At 42.4% G+C, this 18177-nt stretch overlaps 1 protein-coding gene and 1 long non-coding RNA gene across 2 annotated transcripts; both read left to right on the top strand.

The window, feature by feature from the left end:
• The first annotated feature begins 476 nt into the window (after positions 1-476).
• On the top strand, positions 477-7568 carry LOC132659138 (uncharacterized). Its single transcript, XR_009599105.1, has 3 exons — positions 477-564; positions 661-814; positions 2737-7568. It is a non-coding gene; the product is annotated as an uncharacterized LOC132659138 (long non-coding RNA).
• A 208-nt stretch (positions 7569-7776) lies between these two features.
• On the top strand, positions 7777-16819 carry ATP6V1G1 (ATPase H+ transporting V1 subunit G1). The gene is made up of 3 exons (XM_015092959.3): positions 7777-7938; positions 12606-12706; positions 16013-16819. The coding sequence occupies exons 1-3, from the start codon at positions 7857-7859 to the stop codon at positions 16184-16186; spliced, it is 357 nt and encodes a 118-aa protein (XP_014948445.1). The 5' UTR covers positions 7777-7856; the 3' UTR covers positions 16187-16819.
• The last annotated feature ends 1358 nt before the right edge of the window (positions 16820-18177 follow it).

The following is an 18177-nucleotide window of genomic DNA, read 5'->3' as shown; positions in this document are numbered from 1 at the left end:
ACATAATTCACATACTGTACCATTTGCCCTTTTAAAATATACACTTTGGTGTTTTAAGTATATTCACAAGAGTATGCAACCGCCACCCCACCTAATTTCAGAACATTTCCATCATCCCCAAAAGAAAACCCACGGCAGTCAGCACTCTTAATTCCGTCTTCTCCCAGCTCCGTTAGTCACTGTAGGGGAGCAAAACTTGCCACCCCAAAATGTCTCTTTAGCAGGCAGATTCTTCTGAACTGAAAATAATCAAGACCTAAAAGACTTAGGAAGAAATTTTGACCTTCCTCCTAACTGCTTGAAGAATCTAAAGAGAGGGCCTACAAAGAATATGGATAGGTATCGGGAGAAATTCTTAAAAGACCAGAGTCCACTCTGTGTCCCACTGACCTTTCATGGCCCAGCAAACACTTTTTTTTTTTTTTTTTTTTTTACCAAACGTTTGCTTTTCTATCTCTGTGTCAATTGCCTTCCTCCCCCTTTGAAGTCCCGAACCTCTACCCACAACATTGTCTTTTGCTTCAGCTGAAGATGGTATTTAAGGTGAGAGTTTCAGCTATTTTGGTGAGTTAGTGTTCCTGGGTCTCTTCATGCACACATGTTATTAAGTTTTGCTTGATTTTCTCCTGCTAATTTATCTCATGGTAATTGCATTCTTAGACCAGCCATAAGAATCTAGAAGGGGAGAGGAAATTTTCTTCCTCCTTAACAGTTGGCAGTGAGGATGGGATGCAGCTTTAGCGACTGGACACGATTCGCCCCAAAGCTGCTGCAGTGAAGAGATCCTGGGAAAGCTGACAAAACATGGCAGAAGGTGAGAATCCTTACCGAGTCTGTCAGTCTCCTGGATCGCTGCCATTAGGATCTGTTGGAAACAAGAATGGCAAGAGTTTTCCTCTTTCCTAAAATCAGGTTATCAGGTGGAAATATTTGTAGGGTTCCTTGGACTCAGCAACTCTTGAAATTCGATGGAGTGCTCTCAGCTTGTTTCTTCTTTTCTTCTCAGAGATGATCCCTGTTTCTCTTTGTGTCTGTCTTTTGTGTTCTTTGTTATAAAAGGAGGAAACCCATTGGTCTGATTAGGTTTTCCTTTTGCCTTGCTCTGTGTTTTGAGAGCTTGGCTTGCAAACCCGTTGGAAGATTCTCTCTGGTCTCTGCCATCTGGAAGGCACACACACTGGTGTGTGTTTGGCAGCCAGTCAAATAGACTGGGATTCCTAGCAGTCCCTTTGTCAAGCTGTGCCATCTCTCAGGGAAGTTTGTCATAAGGGGCCCCAGCCCCTAAGGGGCCTCTGTCATCTGAACCTTTGTTGCTTTATTAGTGATGCAATACAGGTCTTCACTTTTAAAACTGTTGTTGGACCTTTCTGGACCTTGTGAAGATAGCATCCTTTGCCTTCTCTTATGCAGATGCCTCTTGCAGCTTAACTGTGTTGCTCTTAAGATATGACTTGTCAATGGCCAGAAGATGGATCCTTTAAATTGAAACACTGGCAAGGTTTTTAGACAGCTCTCACCATAAAAAGCTGTCTCATTGGTACCTGTAAAAAAATCAAATTTAAAGGTTGATACAATATAACAGCTAACTTTAAGCATAACAACAATAGCAGTTTGGGAAGCCTTGGATGGAGTCCGATTGATATCTTTGCTTCCTCTCATGGGTCTTACAGAGGCTAGTAAAAAAATATTAAATTTATTAACAAGACAATTAAAAGCTGAGAGGAACGTTAAGGGATTCTTTCCATTAAGCTGTCTGATCATATATGAGTCTATGCATGTCTATCTCAAATATGACATTCCAGGCAAAGCCCTGGTAATATAACCAATGTTTGCAATTGTATTCTAAGAACAGATTCTTAGTGAATTTATGCAAGTAACAATATCACCTGAAAATAAGAATATTCCCTCAGTTCAGTTCAGTCATTCAGTTGTGTTTGACTCTTTGTGATCCCATGGACTGCAGCATGCCAGGCTTTCCTGTCCATCAACAACTCCCAGAGTTTATTCAAACTCATATCCATCGAGTCGATGATGCTATCAAAGCATCTCATCCTCTGTTGTCCCCTTCTCCTCCCGCCGTCAACCTTTCCCAGCATCAGGGTCTTTTCCAATGAGTCAGTTCTTCGCATCAGGTGGCGAAAGTACTGGAGTTTCAGCTTCAGCATCAGTCCTTCCAATGAATATTCAGGACTGATCTCCTTTAGGATGGGCTGGTTGGATCTCCTTGCAGTCCAAGGGACTCTCAAGAATCTTCTCCAACACTACAGTTCAAAAGCATCAATTCTTCAGTGCTCAGCTTTCTTTATAGTCCAACTCTCACATCCATACATGACTACTGGAAAAAACATAGCTTTGACTAGAGGGACCTTTGTTGGCAAAGTAATGTCTCTGCTTTTTAATAAGCTGTCTAGGTTGGTCATAGCTTTTCTTCCAAGGAACAAGCAAGAGTTTCCAAATTCTAGGAGATTAGGTAGGGAGAAAAATATTTCAAACAAAAAGTGATAAACTTATAATCATATCCATCAGCTCATATTTAGACGACCTTCGTGCCTGTTACTGCATGAGACACTCAGTTTACCAGAACAGCTGATGACATCATAAGAGAGATTTTAAACTGCAAAAGATGCTTAGACCCTGACATCTAGAAGTCTTCTTGACTGGCATTTCTCAGGACTAAGACAATAGGTTTATAATTTGCTCCAATCATTTATCTTTATTTTTCTTTTGTCTCCCTAGAAATGTACTGCTTACACTTTATAAACCTAACTTTGATTACCCTCCTGCATCACGGCCTCATGAAATGAACTTAACTGCACTGACTTAGTGTCAAGACTAAAGGAACTGGCTTAGTGAGATGGAACAGTCTCTACCAACTCAGCTTCTGGACTGCGAAACTTTTCTTTTTTTGCCACACCACACGGCATGCGGGGTCTTAGTTCCCAGACCTGGGACTGAACCTACGCTCCCTGCAGTGGAAGCACAGATCCTTAACCACTGGACTGCTAGTGAAGTCCTGGACTGTGAAACTTCTTAAAAGAGGCTTCAAGGGTGGTAATGTAGGGAGGCAAAACTTGCCACCCCAAAATGTCTCTTTAGCATGCAGACTATTTTGAACTGAAAATAGTCAAGGCCCAAAAAAGACACAGGAGGAAACGCTGACCTTTCCCTTAACTGCCTGAAGAATTTAGACAGAAGGCCTCTTACGGTAGTAGAGCTATCCCCAGAGATGTCTGCAAAGAATATGGGCTAAGTGTGATGGGGAGATTCTTAGAGACTGGAGTCCACTCTAAGTCCCATTGACCCTGCATGGCCCAGCAAACATTTATTCACCAAACATTTGCTCTTCCATCTTATGTTAATTGCCTTCCTCCTTGAAAGCCCCAAACCCCTACCAGTAATATCCTCTATTGTTTTCAGCTGAAGATAGTGTTTAAGGTGAGATTTCAAACACTTTGGTGAATTACTGTCTCTTTGTATCTCTCTATTTTATGTGTATTAAGCTTTGTTTGATTTTCTCCTGTTAATTTCTCTCATGTCAATTTAATTCTCAGAAGAACTTGAAAGGTTAGAGGAAATTTTCTGTGTCTGCAACACACCACAAACTACTCACTATCTCTATAGATTTGTCTAATTTGAATATTTCATATAAGTGGAACTTACAATATGCGGTATTTTGTGTCTAGTTTCTATCACTTAGCATGAGGTTACCAAGGTCCACTCATCCTAAACCATGTACAATTACCACATTCCCTTTAATGACCAAATAATACTCATTGTCAAGAAAGGACACATTCTGTTATCCACTCATCAGATGATGGGCACTGGACTCGTTTCCACTTTGGGGCTACTAATATCTCTTATTTATATTTATTTTAATTTTTAATTGAGATACAGTTCACATACAATATTATATGTTTCAGTTATACAACAGAGTGATTCAACAATTTTTAAAGGTTAGACTAGATTTATAGTTATTATAAAGCATTAGCTATATTCCCTATGTTGTATAATATATCCTTATAATTATTTATTTTATACATTGTAGTTTGTGCCTCTTCATTCCCTACCCCTACCTTACCCCCCAGTCTTTTCTCTATATCTGAGAGTCTTTTTCTTTCTCTTTTGTTATTTTTACTAGTTTGTTGTATATTCTAGATTGCACATACAATGCCATACAAGATTTGTCTTTTCCCCTATGATTTATTTCACTAAAGCACCATGCTTTCCAAGTCCACCCAAGTTACTGCCAATAGCAAGATTTCATTCTTTTTTATGGCTGAGTAGTATTTCCTTGCATACATAAAAGACATCTTCTTTATCCATTTATCTGGTGGTGGGCATTTAGGTTGTTTCCACATGTGGCAATGGTAAATAATGCTGCTATAAACATTAGAGTGCATGAGCCTTTCTGCATTATTGTTTGGGAGATTATATATATACACACACATATATACACAGGACTGAGCGACTGAACTGACTGATATATATCTCCAGCTCTTTTAATTCTACCCTTCTAAACTTATCACTGCTCCAAAATCACTGCAGATGGTGATTGCAGTCATGAAATTAAAAGATGCTCGCTCCTTGGAAGAAAAGCTATGACCAACCTAGACAGCATATTAAAAAGCAGAGACATTACTTTGCCAACAAATGTCCGTCTAGTCAAAGCTATGTTTTTTCCAGTAGTCATGTATGGATGTGAGAGTTGGACCATAAAGAAAGCTGAGAACTGAAGAACTGATGCTTTTTTTTTTTTTTTTTGTTCTTCAGTCTTTATTTTTTTCATTGATCTTAAGCCTCTGTTTATTTATTTATTTTTTTTAATTTTAGTTTTTTATTTTTTAAATTTTGAACTGTGGTGTTGGAGAAGACTCTTGAGAGTCCCTTGGACTGCAAGGAGATCAAACCAGTCCACCTTTGCCTGTGTGGACCACAATGAACTGTGGAAAATTCTGAAAGAGTTGGGAATACCAGACCACCTGACCTGCCTCTTGGGAAATCTGTATGCAGGTCAGGAAGCAACAGTTAGAACTGGACATGGAACAACAGACTGGTTCCAAATAGGAAAAGGAGTATGTCAAAGCTGTATATTATCACCCTGATTATTTAACTTCTATGCAGAGTACATCATGAGACACGCTGGGCTGGAAGAAGCACAAGCTGGAATCAAGATTGCTGGGAGAAATATCAATAACCTCAGATATGCAGATGACACCACCCTTATGGCAGAAAGTGAAGAGGAACTAAAAAGACTCTTGATGAAAGTGAAAGAGGAGAGTGAAAAAGTTGGCTTAAAGCTCAACATTCAGAAAACAAAGATCATGGCATCTGGTCCCATCACTTCATGGGAAATAGATGGGGAAACAGTGGAAACAGTGTCAGACTTTGTTTTTCGGGGCTCCAAAATCACTGGAGATGGTGACTGCAGCCATGAAATTAAAAGACGCTTACTCCTTGGAAGAAAAGCTATGACCAACCTAGACAGCATATTGAAAAGCAGAGACATTACTTTGCGAACAAAGGTCTGTCTAGTCAAGGCTATGGTTTTCCAGTGGTCATGTATGGATGTGAGAGTTGGACTGTGAACATAGCTGAGCGCTGAAGAATTGATGCTTTTGAACCGTGGTGTTGAAGAAGACTCTTGAAAGTCCCTTGGACTGCAAGGAGATCCAACCAGTCCATTCTGAAGGAGATCAGCCCTGGGATTTCTTTGGAAGGAATGATGCTAAAGCTGAAACTCCAGTACTCTGGCCACCTCATGCGAAGAGTTGACTCATTGGAAAAGACTCTGATTCTGGGAGGGATTGGGGGCAGGAGGAGAAGGGGACGACAGAGGATGAGATGGCTGGATGGCATCACTGACTCGATGGACGTGAGTCTGATTGAACTCCAGGAGTTGATGATGGACAGGGAGGCCTGGCGTGCTGCAATTCATGGGGTTGCAAAGAGCTGGATACAACTGAGCGTCTGAACTGAAAGGAGATCAGTCCTGAATATTCATTGGAAGGACTGATGCTGAAGCTGAAGCTCCAATACTTTGGCCACCTGATGCAAAGAACTGACTCATTGGAAAAGACCCTGATGCTGGGAAAGACTGAAGGCAGGAGGAGAAGGGGATGACAGAGGATGAGATGGTTTGATGGCATCATCGACTTCATGGACATGAGTTTGTGTAGGCTCTGGGAGTTGGTGATGGACAGGGAAGCCTGGTGTTCTGCAGTCCATGGAGTCTCAAAGAGTCAGACACAACTGAGTGACTGAACTGAAATTTATCACATGAAACTGTTATGAGGTAGGAATTCAGCTCCTTTGAAGTAGAGAGATACTTTTATCTAAAAGTTTTGACATAAGTCTTATGTTCTTGGTGCATCACCTGGTCTTTGCTACAGCCCATAACATTCTCATAGAAGGGCACAATGGGTCAGATGTTCCACTCGGTAGACCTGGTAGATTCAAACACCCTTGTCCTCAGTCATGTCTGAGTCTTTGAGACCCCATAGACTGTAGCCCACCAGATTACTTTTTCCATGGGATTTTATCGGCAAGAATACTGGAATGGGTTACCATTTCCTTCTGCAAGGGATCTTCTCCACCCAAGAATTGAACCACATCTCTTACAGCTCCTGCAATGGCAGGCAGATTCTTTACCGTTAGTGGCATCTGGGATAACCCTCAAACACCCTACCTGACAGTTAACAGGGGTTTGCCTTTGGGCAATTTACTTAACCTCCCTGAACTGCAGGTTGGTCAACAACAAAATGGGGTTAATAACACTACTTCTAATTTACCATAAGGAGTTGTCAAGCATTTAGGACACTGTCATATCATAAACTCAACTCCTGGCTTCCTATCTCCCTATTTGTGGTGGGAGATGTCTTTGTCGTTCCCTGCAAATCCACATATGTGGGTCTTTTTCTTTAATCACCCTCCACCCGCACCATCCCCACTCTTCTTTCCTGGCTAGCTTCTCATTCTTCTGATCTCATTTTAAATGTCACTTCTTTGGAAGCATCTTCAGACACCTCATTAACTCCCTCTCCTTACTCCTTCTCAGAACAACCTATGTTGTTCATTACTTTACCACACTTTGTAATTTTCTATTTAGTTGACCTACTCTGTTTTTGTCCATCATCTGGAAACTCCACCAGGCACCTTGTGTCTCGCTCTCCTCAGTAGCCTCAGTACAAACGTGGTCTCGGTTTGCAGCACGCCTTCATCAAATATTTACAGAAAACGCTCCAATCCTTTCCTGAACTCAGCTTCGGAGAGGGAACGCATCTCTCCTCAAACCACACGGATTAGTGGCACACTTGACCCTCAAGTCTCCCTATCCCAAATCAGATTCCAACCCAAGATCCCGGGTAAGAAGTTTAACCTGCTTCCTAATACATTCTGAGGGCCAAGGAAAGTTTCAGAAACGCGGAGTAGAGCAGTGTGCAGAATAAGAGAAAGTGATTTGACCTGGCCCTTCCTCTCTGGATCTCAATGTAAGTTTATTGTAAAGGGAAGGGGGAGATTACTGCAATAACGACGTGACAGAACCACCACAAAGATAGAACCAGACAAATGCCAGGCCGAAACTTGCTCTTGAGACAGGAAGACAGATGCTGCGCAGGCCCAGTCAAGCCGCTCCACTCTCCCGCCTCCTCCCCGCCTCTTGCCCCGCCCCGAGTCGCAGGGCCCGCAGCGCAGTCAGCTGACGCGGCGTGACGGAGGTCACGTGACGGTGGGCGGGGCTACAGGCGCAAGCGCAGATCGTGCGCGTCTGGATCAGCTGACCCGAGGGGGCGATTTGGCTGAGGTAGGCCGCTGTCTGCCGCCTCGGAGTCGCCGCCGCTGGCGCCGTCGCCATAGCCATGGCCAGTCAGTCGCAGGGCATCCAGCAGCTGCTCCAGGCGGAGAAACGGGCCGCCGAGAAGGTGTCCGAGGCCCGCAAGCGTGAGTTTGGGATTGAGGCAGCCCAGCGTGGCGCGAGTCCAGGGATTGCGGCTAGGCCGCGAGGGGTGGTAGGTGGGTTAGGACCGAAAAACTGTGGACCAGACGGGGGAGGGGGATGGTTACAGTCGGGGATGCTTGTGTGACTCGCAGCTCTCCGGATCCGAGCCTCTGGAAGTCTTGGAGGTCGCCTGAGAGCTGCGATGTGGGCTAATAGATAGGGTGTGGAATCAGTAATAGATGGACGACCTTCTTAGGGCCTGAGAGGCGAATAAAATGGACTGTCCAAACGGAAGTTATTGTCTCCATCGTTTACCGTGTTACCCAGCCTGGAAACGGTCCTCTTCGCCACGTCTCAGACCCTCCCTCATTCGCCATGTTTAGTCACTTGGCAAGGCGTTATTGTTCACTTGTCTCCATCCCTGCAGCCAGCATCTTAGTCCAGGACGCCAAGTTTTCTGAGATGCCCGTAGCAGCCTAGTTCGTTAATTCCTTAATACGTGCCAAACGCAGTACGCCGTTCATTTGTGGTTTCTTATTGAAGTTTTCAAAGCCCCAGTGAAAGAAGCAGCTATTGGGTAGATTAATTGAGGGTGAGAGGAGGGCTAGAGTTGAGAAATGAGAAGTTACTAAAGAACTTAATAGGAGGATCGAATCTAATTGTTGAGTGGGAGACTTCCTCCTCTCCAGTTCATTCTTCTCAGTGTAGTCAGAGTCATATATCTCAGTTGCCACTCTGATTTCCTCCTGTAGTCACCAGACCTTTAGTGTCTGCAGAATAAAGCCTAAATTCCTTAAGAGGGTGTAGGAGGTGCTTTTGAATCAGGCTCTGTTTTCTCTAATCTCTTAGGTATTGCCCAAAGACACGTTGGTTTATATCACCTTCAAGCCTTTGCACAGTTGGTTCCTGATTGGAAAAGCCTTTTCCTACTTTACTCTCCTTATTCTCACACACATAGTCTTCCTTCAGATCTTAAAATTTAGGTAATAGTTATTCCAGGAAACTTGCCCTAACTTGGTCTTTACCCCTCAGACTAGGTTAGACCTCCTCCCCAAGTGCCTATTTCTGTCCTCACAGTGCAGTAACCTGTTTCTTCATATGGCCCACTTACTAGTATAAGCTCCTGGAGAACAGGAACTGTGTCTAATTAAACTTTATTTATTCAGTTTCCTATATGGTGAGATAGATGTTTCTATTCCTATTTTACCCAGGGAAAGTTGGGACCCAGAGAAAAATGATATGACCATACCCTGGGACACAACATAGCTGGGGTAAAAATACCAAAAACTGGTAATTTCAGTATTCTCTTGATTTTCTTTCTTTTTTTTTTCCAATCATAAGATTTACACTCTTTGTACTCAAGCCTGGCTCTGGTACTTTCTCAGTTAGGGGTCATATGACACTTTGTATTTTATTGAAATAGCTTTTTTTGAGGGGGGCTGGAGATAGGAAGAAATTTTCTGTTCTTGCTCTGGTTACTGGAAAGTTCTGTGTTCCTCATGGAGTATTCTCATCATACTCTTGATGAGTATTTCCAGAATGACTTCTCAGAGTGTGTCTTATGATGGATCATCAGCAACAGAAGTTGTATCTGTTGGGAAATGTGTGAGAATATTTGGGGAAAGTGCAGGAACAGTTACTTGGCATATGGTTAAAAATGATCGAGTGCTTTGGAGGTAGGGGTTGTGATTTACACCTTCCTTTTTCCTGTCAGACCTGGTGCAGGGACTTGTATATCTCCGGTAGCTGTTACATAATGATGGAAAGAATTTGTTTTGAAGGATTTAAATTTATGTCTAATATATATCTCAGGATTTGCAGTAGTTAGGAATAGAATTATTAAGACCTACAATTTGAAAAAGTTATTGCCTTTCTTGATCTGTAGTCATGGTTGACACGCCCAGTTAGGAATTGGAAAGAGACAGTACATGATGCAGTACAGTGGTCCAGCCCAATTTTTCATGAAATCATTGTGTCATTGGAGTGAAACAGCAATGCTGGCCTGTACATGTAAGGCCCTCAAAAACAAACAAACAAACAAATGGACTTAAAAGAAATTATTTCCTGCTCAAATACTTTTTGGTTTTCTGAGAAGCAAGTCAGAATTGAATTTTGAAGATGTTTGCTGACAGGCAGAGAATGGTTTTCTGTGATTGTGGTTTTCATTCTGTCTGCCCTCTGATGGATGAGGATAAGAGGCTTGTGCAAGCTTCCTGATGGGAGGGACTGGCTGTAGGGAAAACTGGATCTTCAACAGTTAGAACTGGACATGGGACAACAGACTGGTTCAAAATTGGGAAAGGGATACATTGAGGCTGTATATTGTCACCCTGCTTATTTAAATTACATGTGAGTACATCACGTGAAATGCTGGGCTGGATGAATCACAAGCTGGAATCAAGATTGCTGGGAGAAATATCAGTAACCTCAGATATGCAGATGGCACCACCCTTATGGCAGAAAGTGAACAGGAATTAAAGAGCCTCTTGATGAAGGTGAAAGAGGAGAGTGAAAAAGCTCACTTAAAACTCAGCATTCAAAAAACTAGGATCGCGGATTCCAGATCCATCTCTTCATGGCAAATAGATGGGAAAACGATGGAAACAGTGACAGACTTTTTATTTTCTTGGGCTCCAGAATCACTGTGGTCAGTGACTGCTTTCATGAAAGTAAAAGACACTTGCTCCTTGGAGGAAAAGCAATGAGAAACCTAGACAGTGTATTAAAAAGCAGAGATTACTTTGTCTAGTCAGTTTAGTCAGTTTGTCTAGTCATGTCTACTGGTTTTTTCCAGTAGTCATGTATGGATGTGAGAGTTGGACCATAAAGAAGGCTGAATGCCGAAAAATTGATGCCTTTGAACTGTGGTGCTGGAGAAGACTCTTGAGAGTCGCTTGGACAGCATGAAGATCAAACCAGTCAATCGTAGAGGAAATTAACCCTGTTACTCATTGGAAAGACTGATGCTGAAGCTCCAATACTTGGGCCACCTGATGTGAAGAACTGACTCATTGGAAAAGACCCTGATGCCAGGAAAGCTTGAAGGCAGGAGGAGAACGAGAGGACAGAGGATGAGATGATAGATGGCATCATTGATCCAATGAACACAAATTTGAGCAAACTCCAGGAGATGGTGAAGGACTGGTGTGCTGCAGTCCATGGAGTTGCAAAGAGTCAGATGAGACTGAGTGCCTGAACAACAGTAGCAAGAGAATGGTTAACCTTAAGTAATTAACTCGGGGAGCCATGGGAGCTGGGAGTGATTGCAAGTGGTATTGTGAAAATGTGGGGCTACTGTGCAATATTCAGGCCAAGTTAAAATTTGTTGGTTCGGGAAATAATCTTGGCTTTGTTGGCCTTGAATGTATAGCTGATGAGGATGGCATGTGGAGTACTGGGGTAGAGGTCAGCTGGAGCAGACCCTAAGTGGTGGGCCGTAAATAGTACTGGAGAAAATACATACCTAGGGAAATACTCCTTTTCGTTGTTTTAGACTAGCCTCCTTTAGTATTAATGTCCTGGGGTTATCACCAGTCCAAAATTCTGTTGTTAATCAGGAGTTGTTGCTATTGTTGTTTAGTCTCCAAGTGGTGTTTGACTCTTTGCAACCCCACGGACTGCAGCCTGCTAGGCCCCTCTGTCCATGGGATTTCCCAGGCAAGATCAGGAGGTGGACGGTTAAATTCAGTTTCATTCATCTACATGGACTGTGTGGGATTTGGGCAGTTGATATGCAATGAATTATAAGTTTTCTTTTATTTTTTAATTCTTTTTAAAATTTTAATTGGAGGATAATTGTTTTACAGTGTTGTGTTGGTTTCTGCTGTACAACAGCATGAGTCAGCTAGAAGTATACATATATTCCCTCCCTCTTAGGCTGCCCTCCCAACAGCTTGCTTTTAAGATGCAGAATGTCTTTCACTCTGAATTAAATAAGTGTTCAGATTGATTGCCTAGGACCTCCCACCCCACCCCCCAATTTGTGTATCTGAGAAATTTGGACAGAGAAACTTACTGATCTTGAGGTCCATTTTCATAAAAACTATGCTCTTCCAGAAACCAGAGCTTCTGTGTTTCCTCACTTAACATGCTTGTACAGTCTTAGGTCCAGTGCTCCACATCTGAGAAGAATTTCTTCTCAGAACCAGTTTCCTTATTTCCTTGTGCACAGGCATGGATATTAGTTTCCAATATTACATCATCCGTTTCATTAGTTACAGTTTACGTTGATATCCTCTGGGAGCATGTTAGCCACCTCGGTAAGCTAGCTGAGCTCCGATTAGAATCAGCAGCATACTTAAGTGTTTTACTTCTCAGGGAGAGAATTCCCCAGATGGCTTATGTCGCCCATTTTATGTTGATTCTTAGTAGTTGAGGTTGAGAAAATATTCTGACACATTCCAAAGTGTTTCGCATAATTTTTACAGTCTGTTAGTATAGAAGGTGGTCCTTTTTATCGAGTCACTTCCCAGTGAAGTACAGTCTAGTCAAGTACAGGAGGTAGGAACCTGTACTATTGGTTAGCTCTCAATTCCCTTTCTCCCTCTTCCCTCCACGTGTCTGTTGAGACTGTATCATCAAACTTTTGTCACTGTTTATGGTTAGAATTTACCATCTCAGTCTCTGCTTCCTCTTCTGCTTGTCTCTTAACCACTTCCTTTGAAAACAGGAAAGAACCGGAGGCTGAAGCAGGCCAAAGAAGAAGCCCAGGCTGAAATTGAACAGTACCGCCTGCAGAGGGAGAAGGAGTTCAAGGCCAAGGAAGCTGCGGTGAGTCCAGTGAATTTTCATTATTGCCTTAGTTTCCTGAGGCTTCCTTCCTCTCAGGCTCCCAAAATAGTCAGCATAGCTCAGTGATTCTGATTCTGGTAAAAATTTGAAAACTGGGTTATTGGATGCTTAGGCTGAATCCCTCAGGATGATTAGTTTTTAACATTTGAATTCTAGTCTTCACTTAGATAAATAATGAAATTTTAATAGCTATAATTAGATATTAAATATAGATAACTTTATGGAGATATATGTGATTTAATATATATTAAATATAGATAATATTAAATATCTTTAAACGGTGAATGTGTGCCAGATGCAGAGGATCAGCTGTGAACAGAAATAGACATGGTCCTTAGCTTACAGTCTGGTGGTCAGGGACACTCAGTAATAAAACACAAGTCACGCAAATAGACAACTGAAGAGGACTGCAGTGGTCATAAACATGAATTCTATGGAGCCCTGCTTTAGTTTAGTATAGACAGTAACTTACCAGTAGAGGGTAGACCACGATGCATGTGATGTATATAATAATGGTACAAAAACAGATCACAGAAAGCACAGAGGAAGCAGAGGAAATTCGGGAAAAGGTAAAGGATGGAAGAGGCTTTATAGAGGGGAAAAAACCTCCATTTGGACTTCTGGATACAGGTAATAGAAAGCAGCTCAAGCTGGTTTAAGCAAAGTGGGATTTGTCAACCTACATGATTGGAAACCCAGGTAAAGACTGAGTCCGTTTTGAGCTATGAGCTTAAATAATGCCTTCAGGGCTACTTCCATCTCTGCCTTTATGGGCTTCATTCTCAAGTTCTACATTGTGGCCTACTAGATCCAGGTACACATCCTCCCAGGTCCAACTCCAGTGATTAAAGGGTCATGCCTCTCTCTCAGTAAGTAGCCAAAGTTTCGTTCATCTTGGCACTGGGCACTGACTGCTGTTGAAACTTAAAATGGGTCTGGGTCTCTTACTCATGAATTGGTGGTGTAAATTGTCAGACTGCCCACAAGACAGTGTAGAAATAAGGGTGGCCATCTTGTCCTATTTTTGCATTGATGCTGCCATTGCTTATATAGATGGTCTCATGCATGAGATCTGAGTTTTTCTAGCGGTATTCCATTGTAACTGCTTCACTTTTGCGACTTCTGGGGCTTGCCGTATAGTTGACATACTCTAGAATAGAATAGAGGTAGTGGATTTTTCCGACTCCCCCCCCCACCCCAAGAAAGGATTATGGACGTTTAAAATATGGGTAAGCAGCTGAGCCAACCATTAAGAAATGCTCCAAGATATTCCTACAATATGAACAGTGATAGTATGAAGAGCCCTAGGTTTGACTCTCTGCCTGTTCACTTGAACCTTTTTGAGTGAAGGAATATAATTATTAACATATGTAATGAGGTGACAGCAGCTTAGGTGTTAGAAAGGGTCAGGCACAAAAAAAGTGATGCCTTAAGAACCTGATGGGTCACATTCTGATAAAGTAGCTGCAACAGTTAACAATGAGAAGACAGTAAATGAAAGTTTATATATCACTGTGTGAAATTGTAAATAGAAACTGAAGAGATAAAACATCTGTGCACCAAAATTTCAAGCAATAAAACAGCAACAGTGAGAGGATAGTTCCCCTCTCACTCAGACCTGCAGTCCTCAGAGATAACCACTGTTAATAGTTTCTTGTGTATTCTTCTAGAATGTTTATATTTAAATGAACAGATGGCATGTGTTCATAATACTGGTGAATCCACTGCTGAAGTGCTAAAACATTAACTAGTCAGAGTAAAGCTGTATATTCCTCCTAAATTGCATCTCCCTGGTGTTAAAAAACAGAGACATTACTTTGTCAACAAAGGTTCATCCAGTCAAGGCTATGGTTTTTCCAGTAGTAATGTATGGGTGTGAGAGTTGGACTGTAAAGAAAGCTGAGCACTGGAAGAATTGATGCTTTTGAACTGTGGTGTTGCAGAAGACTCTTGAGAGTCCCTTGGACTGCAGGGAGGTCCAACCAGTCCATCCTAAAGGAGATCAGTCCTGGGTGTTCATTGGAAGGACTGACGCTGAAGCTGAAACTCCCAGTACTTTGGCCACCTGATGCGAAGAGCTGACTCATTGGAAAAGACCCTGATGCTGGGAAAGATTGAGGGCAGGAGAAGGGGACGACAGAGGATGAGATGGCATCACCGACTCAATGGACATGAATTTGGGTGGACTGCGGGAGTTGGTGATGGACAGGGAGGCCTGACTTGGTGCGGTTCATGGGGTCGCAAAGAATTGGACACAACTGAGTGACTGAACTGAACTGAGTGTTACTTTTTAAGAGTTTTTGTTTTGTTTTGTTTTTTTTTAAATACCACATATCTCTCCGTTTTAAAACTGCACTAGGAGATACTACTAACCACCAGGCCTCAGTTGTTGGGTCTTCAGGTTCATTCCAGTCTCTGGTTAAGGCTGCACATTAGACTCTAGAGAGATGTGGCTGTGTCCCTCTCTGGGATAATTTCCCAGGAATGGAAGTGCTGTGCAGTTTGTTTACCTTTTGTTCAATGTTGAAAAGTCAGCCACCCAAGTGACTGTATCAGCTTCTGCTCCCACAAATCGTGGGAACGCTGACTTCTGGGAATGCTGACTTCTCACATGCTCTTTGGTCACAATGTTACATTTCCTGCTGCTGATTATTTATATTCATGATGAAACTGGGTTTCTTCAAAAGTCTGAAGTCAGTCAGTTCAGTTGCTCAGTCGTGTCCGACTCTTTGCGACCCCATGAACTGCAGCATGCCAGGCTTCTCTGTCCGTCAGCAACTCCCAGAGCTTGCTCAAACTCGTCCATTGAGTCGGTGATGCCATCCAACCGTCTCATCCTCTGTTGTCCCCTTCCCTTCCCACCTTCAGTCTTTGCCAGCATCAGGGTCTTTTCCAGTGAGTCAGTTCTTCACATCAAGTGGCCAAAGTATTGGAGTTTCAGCTTCAACATCAGTCCTTCCAATGAACACCCAGGACTGATCTCCTTTAGGAAGGACTGGTTGGATCTCCTTGCAGTCCAAGGGACTCTCAAGAGTCTTCTCCAATACCACAGTTCAAAAGCATCAATTCTTTGGTGCTCAGCTTTCTTTATAGTCCAACTCTCAAGTCTATAGGTGACTGTTGGAAAAACCATAGGTTTGACTAGATGGACCTTTGTTGGCAAATTAATATCTCTGTTTTTTAGTACGCTGTCTGGGTTGTCAGAAAGCTGCTTATTAAAAGTCAGAAAGCTGCTTATTAAATGTTCATCCTGATGTTCCCTCTGTTGTCATTCCCTGAATCCAGGCTCTGGGATCCCATGGTAGCTGCAGCACTGAAGTAGAGAAGGACACCCAGGAGAAGATGACCATCCTTCAGACCTTCTTCCGGCAGAACAGGGATGAAGTCTTGGATAACCTGTTGGCCTTTGTGTGCGACATCCGTCCAGAAATCCATGAGAACTACCGCATAAATGGATAGAGGCAGAAGAAAAGTGCCTATTCCGTGGATTGGCGTTTTGAATGCCTTCATGGAACATGAGGCTTCATTTAGCAAGGCTTGAGTTATATCTTATGAAAAGGCATTAAATTATTTCTGTATATTATATAGTAGGTCCCTTCACTTTTTGCAGAATCGCCAACGTAGATTCTTTGTACAGGCTTGGAGCTTATCCAAAGATATGTATCTTTTTACCTCATATTTCTTAGAAATTTAATGGATATATGTTGTCTGTTTTCTATGCCTTTTCACTCAAGCAGCATATTATCAACATTGACTTTTTCTTTCTTAGATAGTTTTTTAAAACCCAATTTTCTTAAGAAAGAAAGGGATTAAAACATTTTTTTCCCAAAATCTTTCTTGAAGGTCAGGGGCTTTATCTATGAAAAAGTAGTAAATAGTTATTTGTAACCCATGTGAAACAGCAGCCAGCCTTAAAATAGTCCTTTCCAACTAAGGGTTAGAACAGTGGGTCCTAGTGTTGGGCTGCTCTTAGTTTCTTATTCACACTTACTAGATGGTAGAATTCACCAACTTGTTACACGTTACTACTTGTGTATTGATACTGTACTGCTAATCATTTAAAAGTAAAGACTGTCGTGCGTTTTCCTCCTCTCAGCTGCATCCTCTTTGATAATGCAAAATGTGCTTTGACCCAGATGTTCTGCGGAATTTCACTAAGGAAGTTAGATTAGTACATGTATCACACACACAGTTGCGTGCATACTGAGAAAATATTCATGGTATGCACCTTAGCAGGAAGGAAATCACTGGTGATTTCATCCAGCAGCTGTTTTGAAAAATAGCAATCAACTAGTAAGTCTGAAGTTTGCTTTTTCTTAAAAGCCCCCTTTCCTGGGGCAGCCTTATATTTCCTTACAGGTGGGCTAAATGCTTAGTGTGGAACCTAAGGTAACTTCACACTAGCACTCAAGAATTAAATGCCCCCAACCCACTGTAATGGAGATGCTAATGGCAACCCAGTCCAGTATTCTTGCCTGGAGAATCCCCTGGACAGAGGAGCTTGGTGGGCTACAGTCACAATAGTCGGACACAACTTAGTGACTACACCACCACCACCACCCCACTATAAGCTGATAGTCTTTGATGGGCAAGATAATTTCTGGTAGGTGGAAACAATCCTGAAGCTACAGGAGAATTAGATGACCTTTTAGAACTGTGTTATTTTTGTTTACTCCGGATGGTTTGTTCTCTGGGCACTTCCGTCTCCAGTCGTTGGTCCGTTTTCATAGAGTTCCTCATAAGAACTTTCTGTATGAGCTTTCCTATTTTTTAGTGTTCAAGCATTCCAGTGACTGCTTGTCAGGTGAGCAGTGCTGACCAGACCGGGGCCCCCTCCTCTGCCTGCCTGACCTTGATTGTCACGGGACACGGTCCTTCTCGAGCCATTTTCTCTGCCTCCGTTTTGCAGCAGTGTGATGCCTTGCTTTCCAGTCTCTTGCTGATTCCTCCCATTTTCCTGAAGTCTTGCTCTTGGATGTCTCTACACCCATTTCCTTGTTGAGACCATCTACATTCCATGGCTTTAATATCATCTGTATCGAAGACCCAAATTTATATCTCCAACTTACCTCCTCTGAACTCAGAATTCTCAGATTGCTTATTTGATGCTTTGCTTTGACATCTGATAAGTGTCTCCACCCTAACTAATGTGTCCCAAACGGTACCTGGATCTGTTAGGGCTTTACTCCTGGTATGGTTAAGGAGAGCAACTCTAAGCCTCTACCTAACTGCAGATACAGATTTCCCAAACTGGAGGACTACCAAGGAGGAACGTCGTGTGTTCACTAGTTAAGACCCAGTATCTTCAACTTGGTGTCCACCAGTGTCTTCACTCTGAATCTGTAGGGTTGTATTTACCTGACTGCTTGACTCTTAACCTTCCAGTTAACCAGCTGAATGTCACTAACATAGCAAGCAAAAGGGGTATATTTTAGGCTCACAAGATCAGA

This window comes from Ovis aries, chromosome 2 (assembly GCF_016772045.2).
Source record: "Ovis aries strain OAR_USU_Benz2616 breed Rambouillet chromosome 2, ARS-UI_Ramb_v3.0, whole genome shotgun sequence".
Taxonomy (NCBI): Eukaryota; Metazoa; Chordata; class Mammalia; order Artiodactyla; family Bovidae; genus Ovis; species Ovis aries.
The sequence above is the reverse complement of the archived record's forward strand: the minus strand, read 5'-3'. Positions and strand labels throughout refer to the sequence as shown.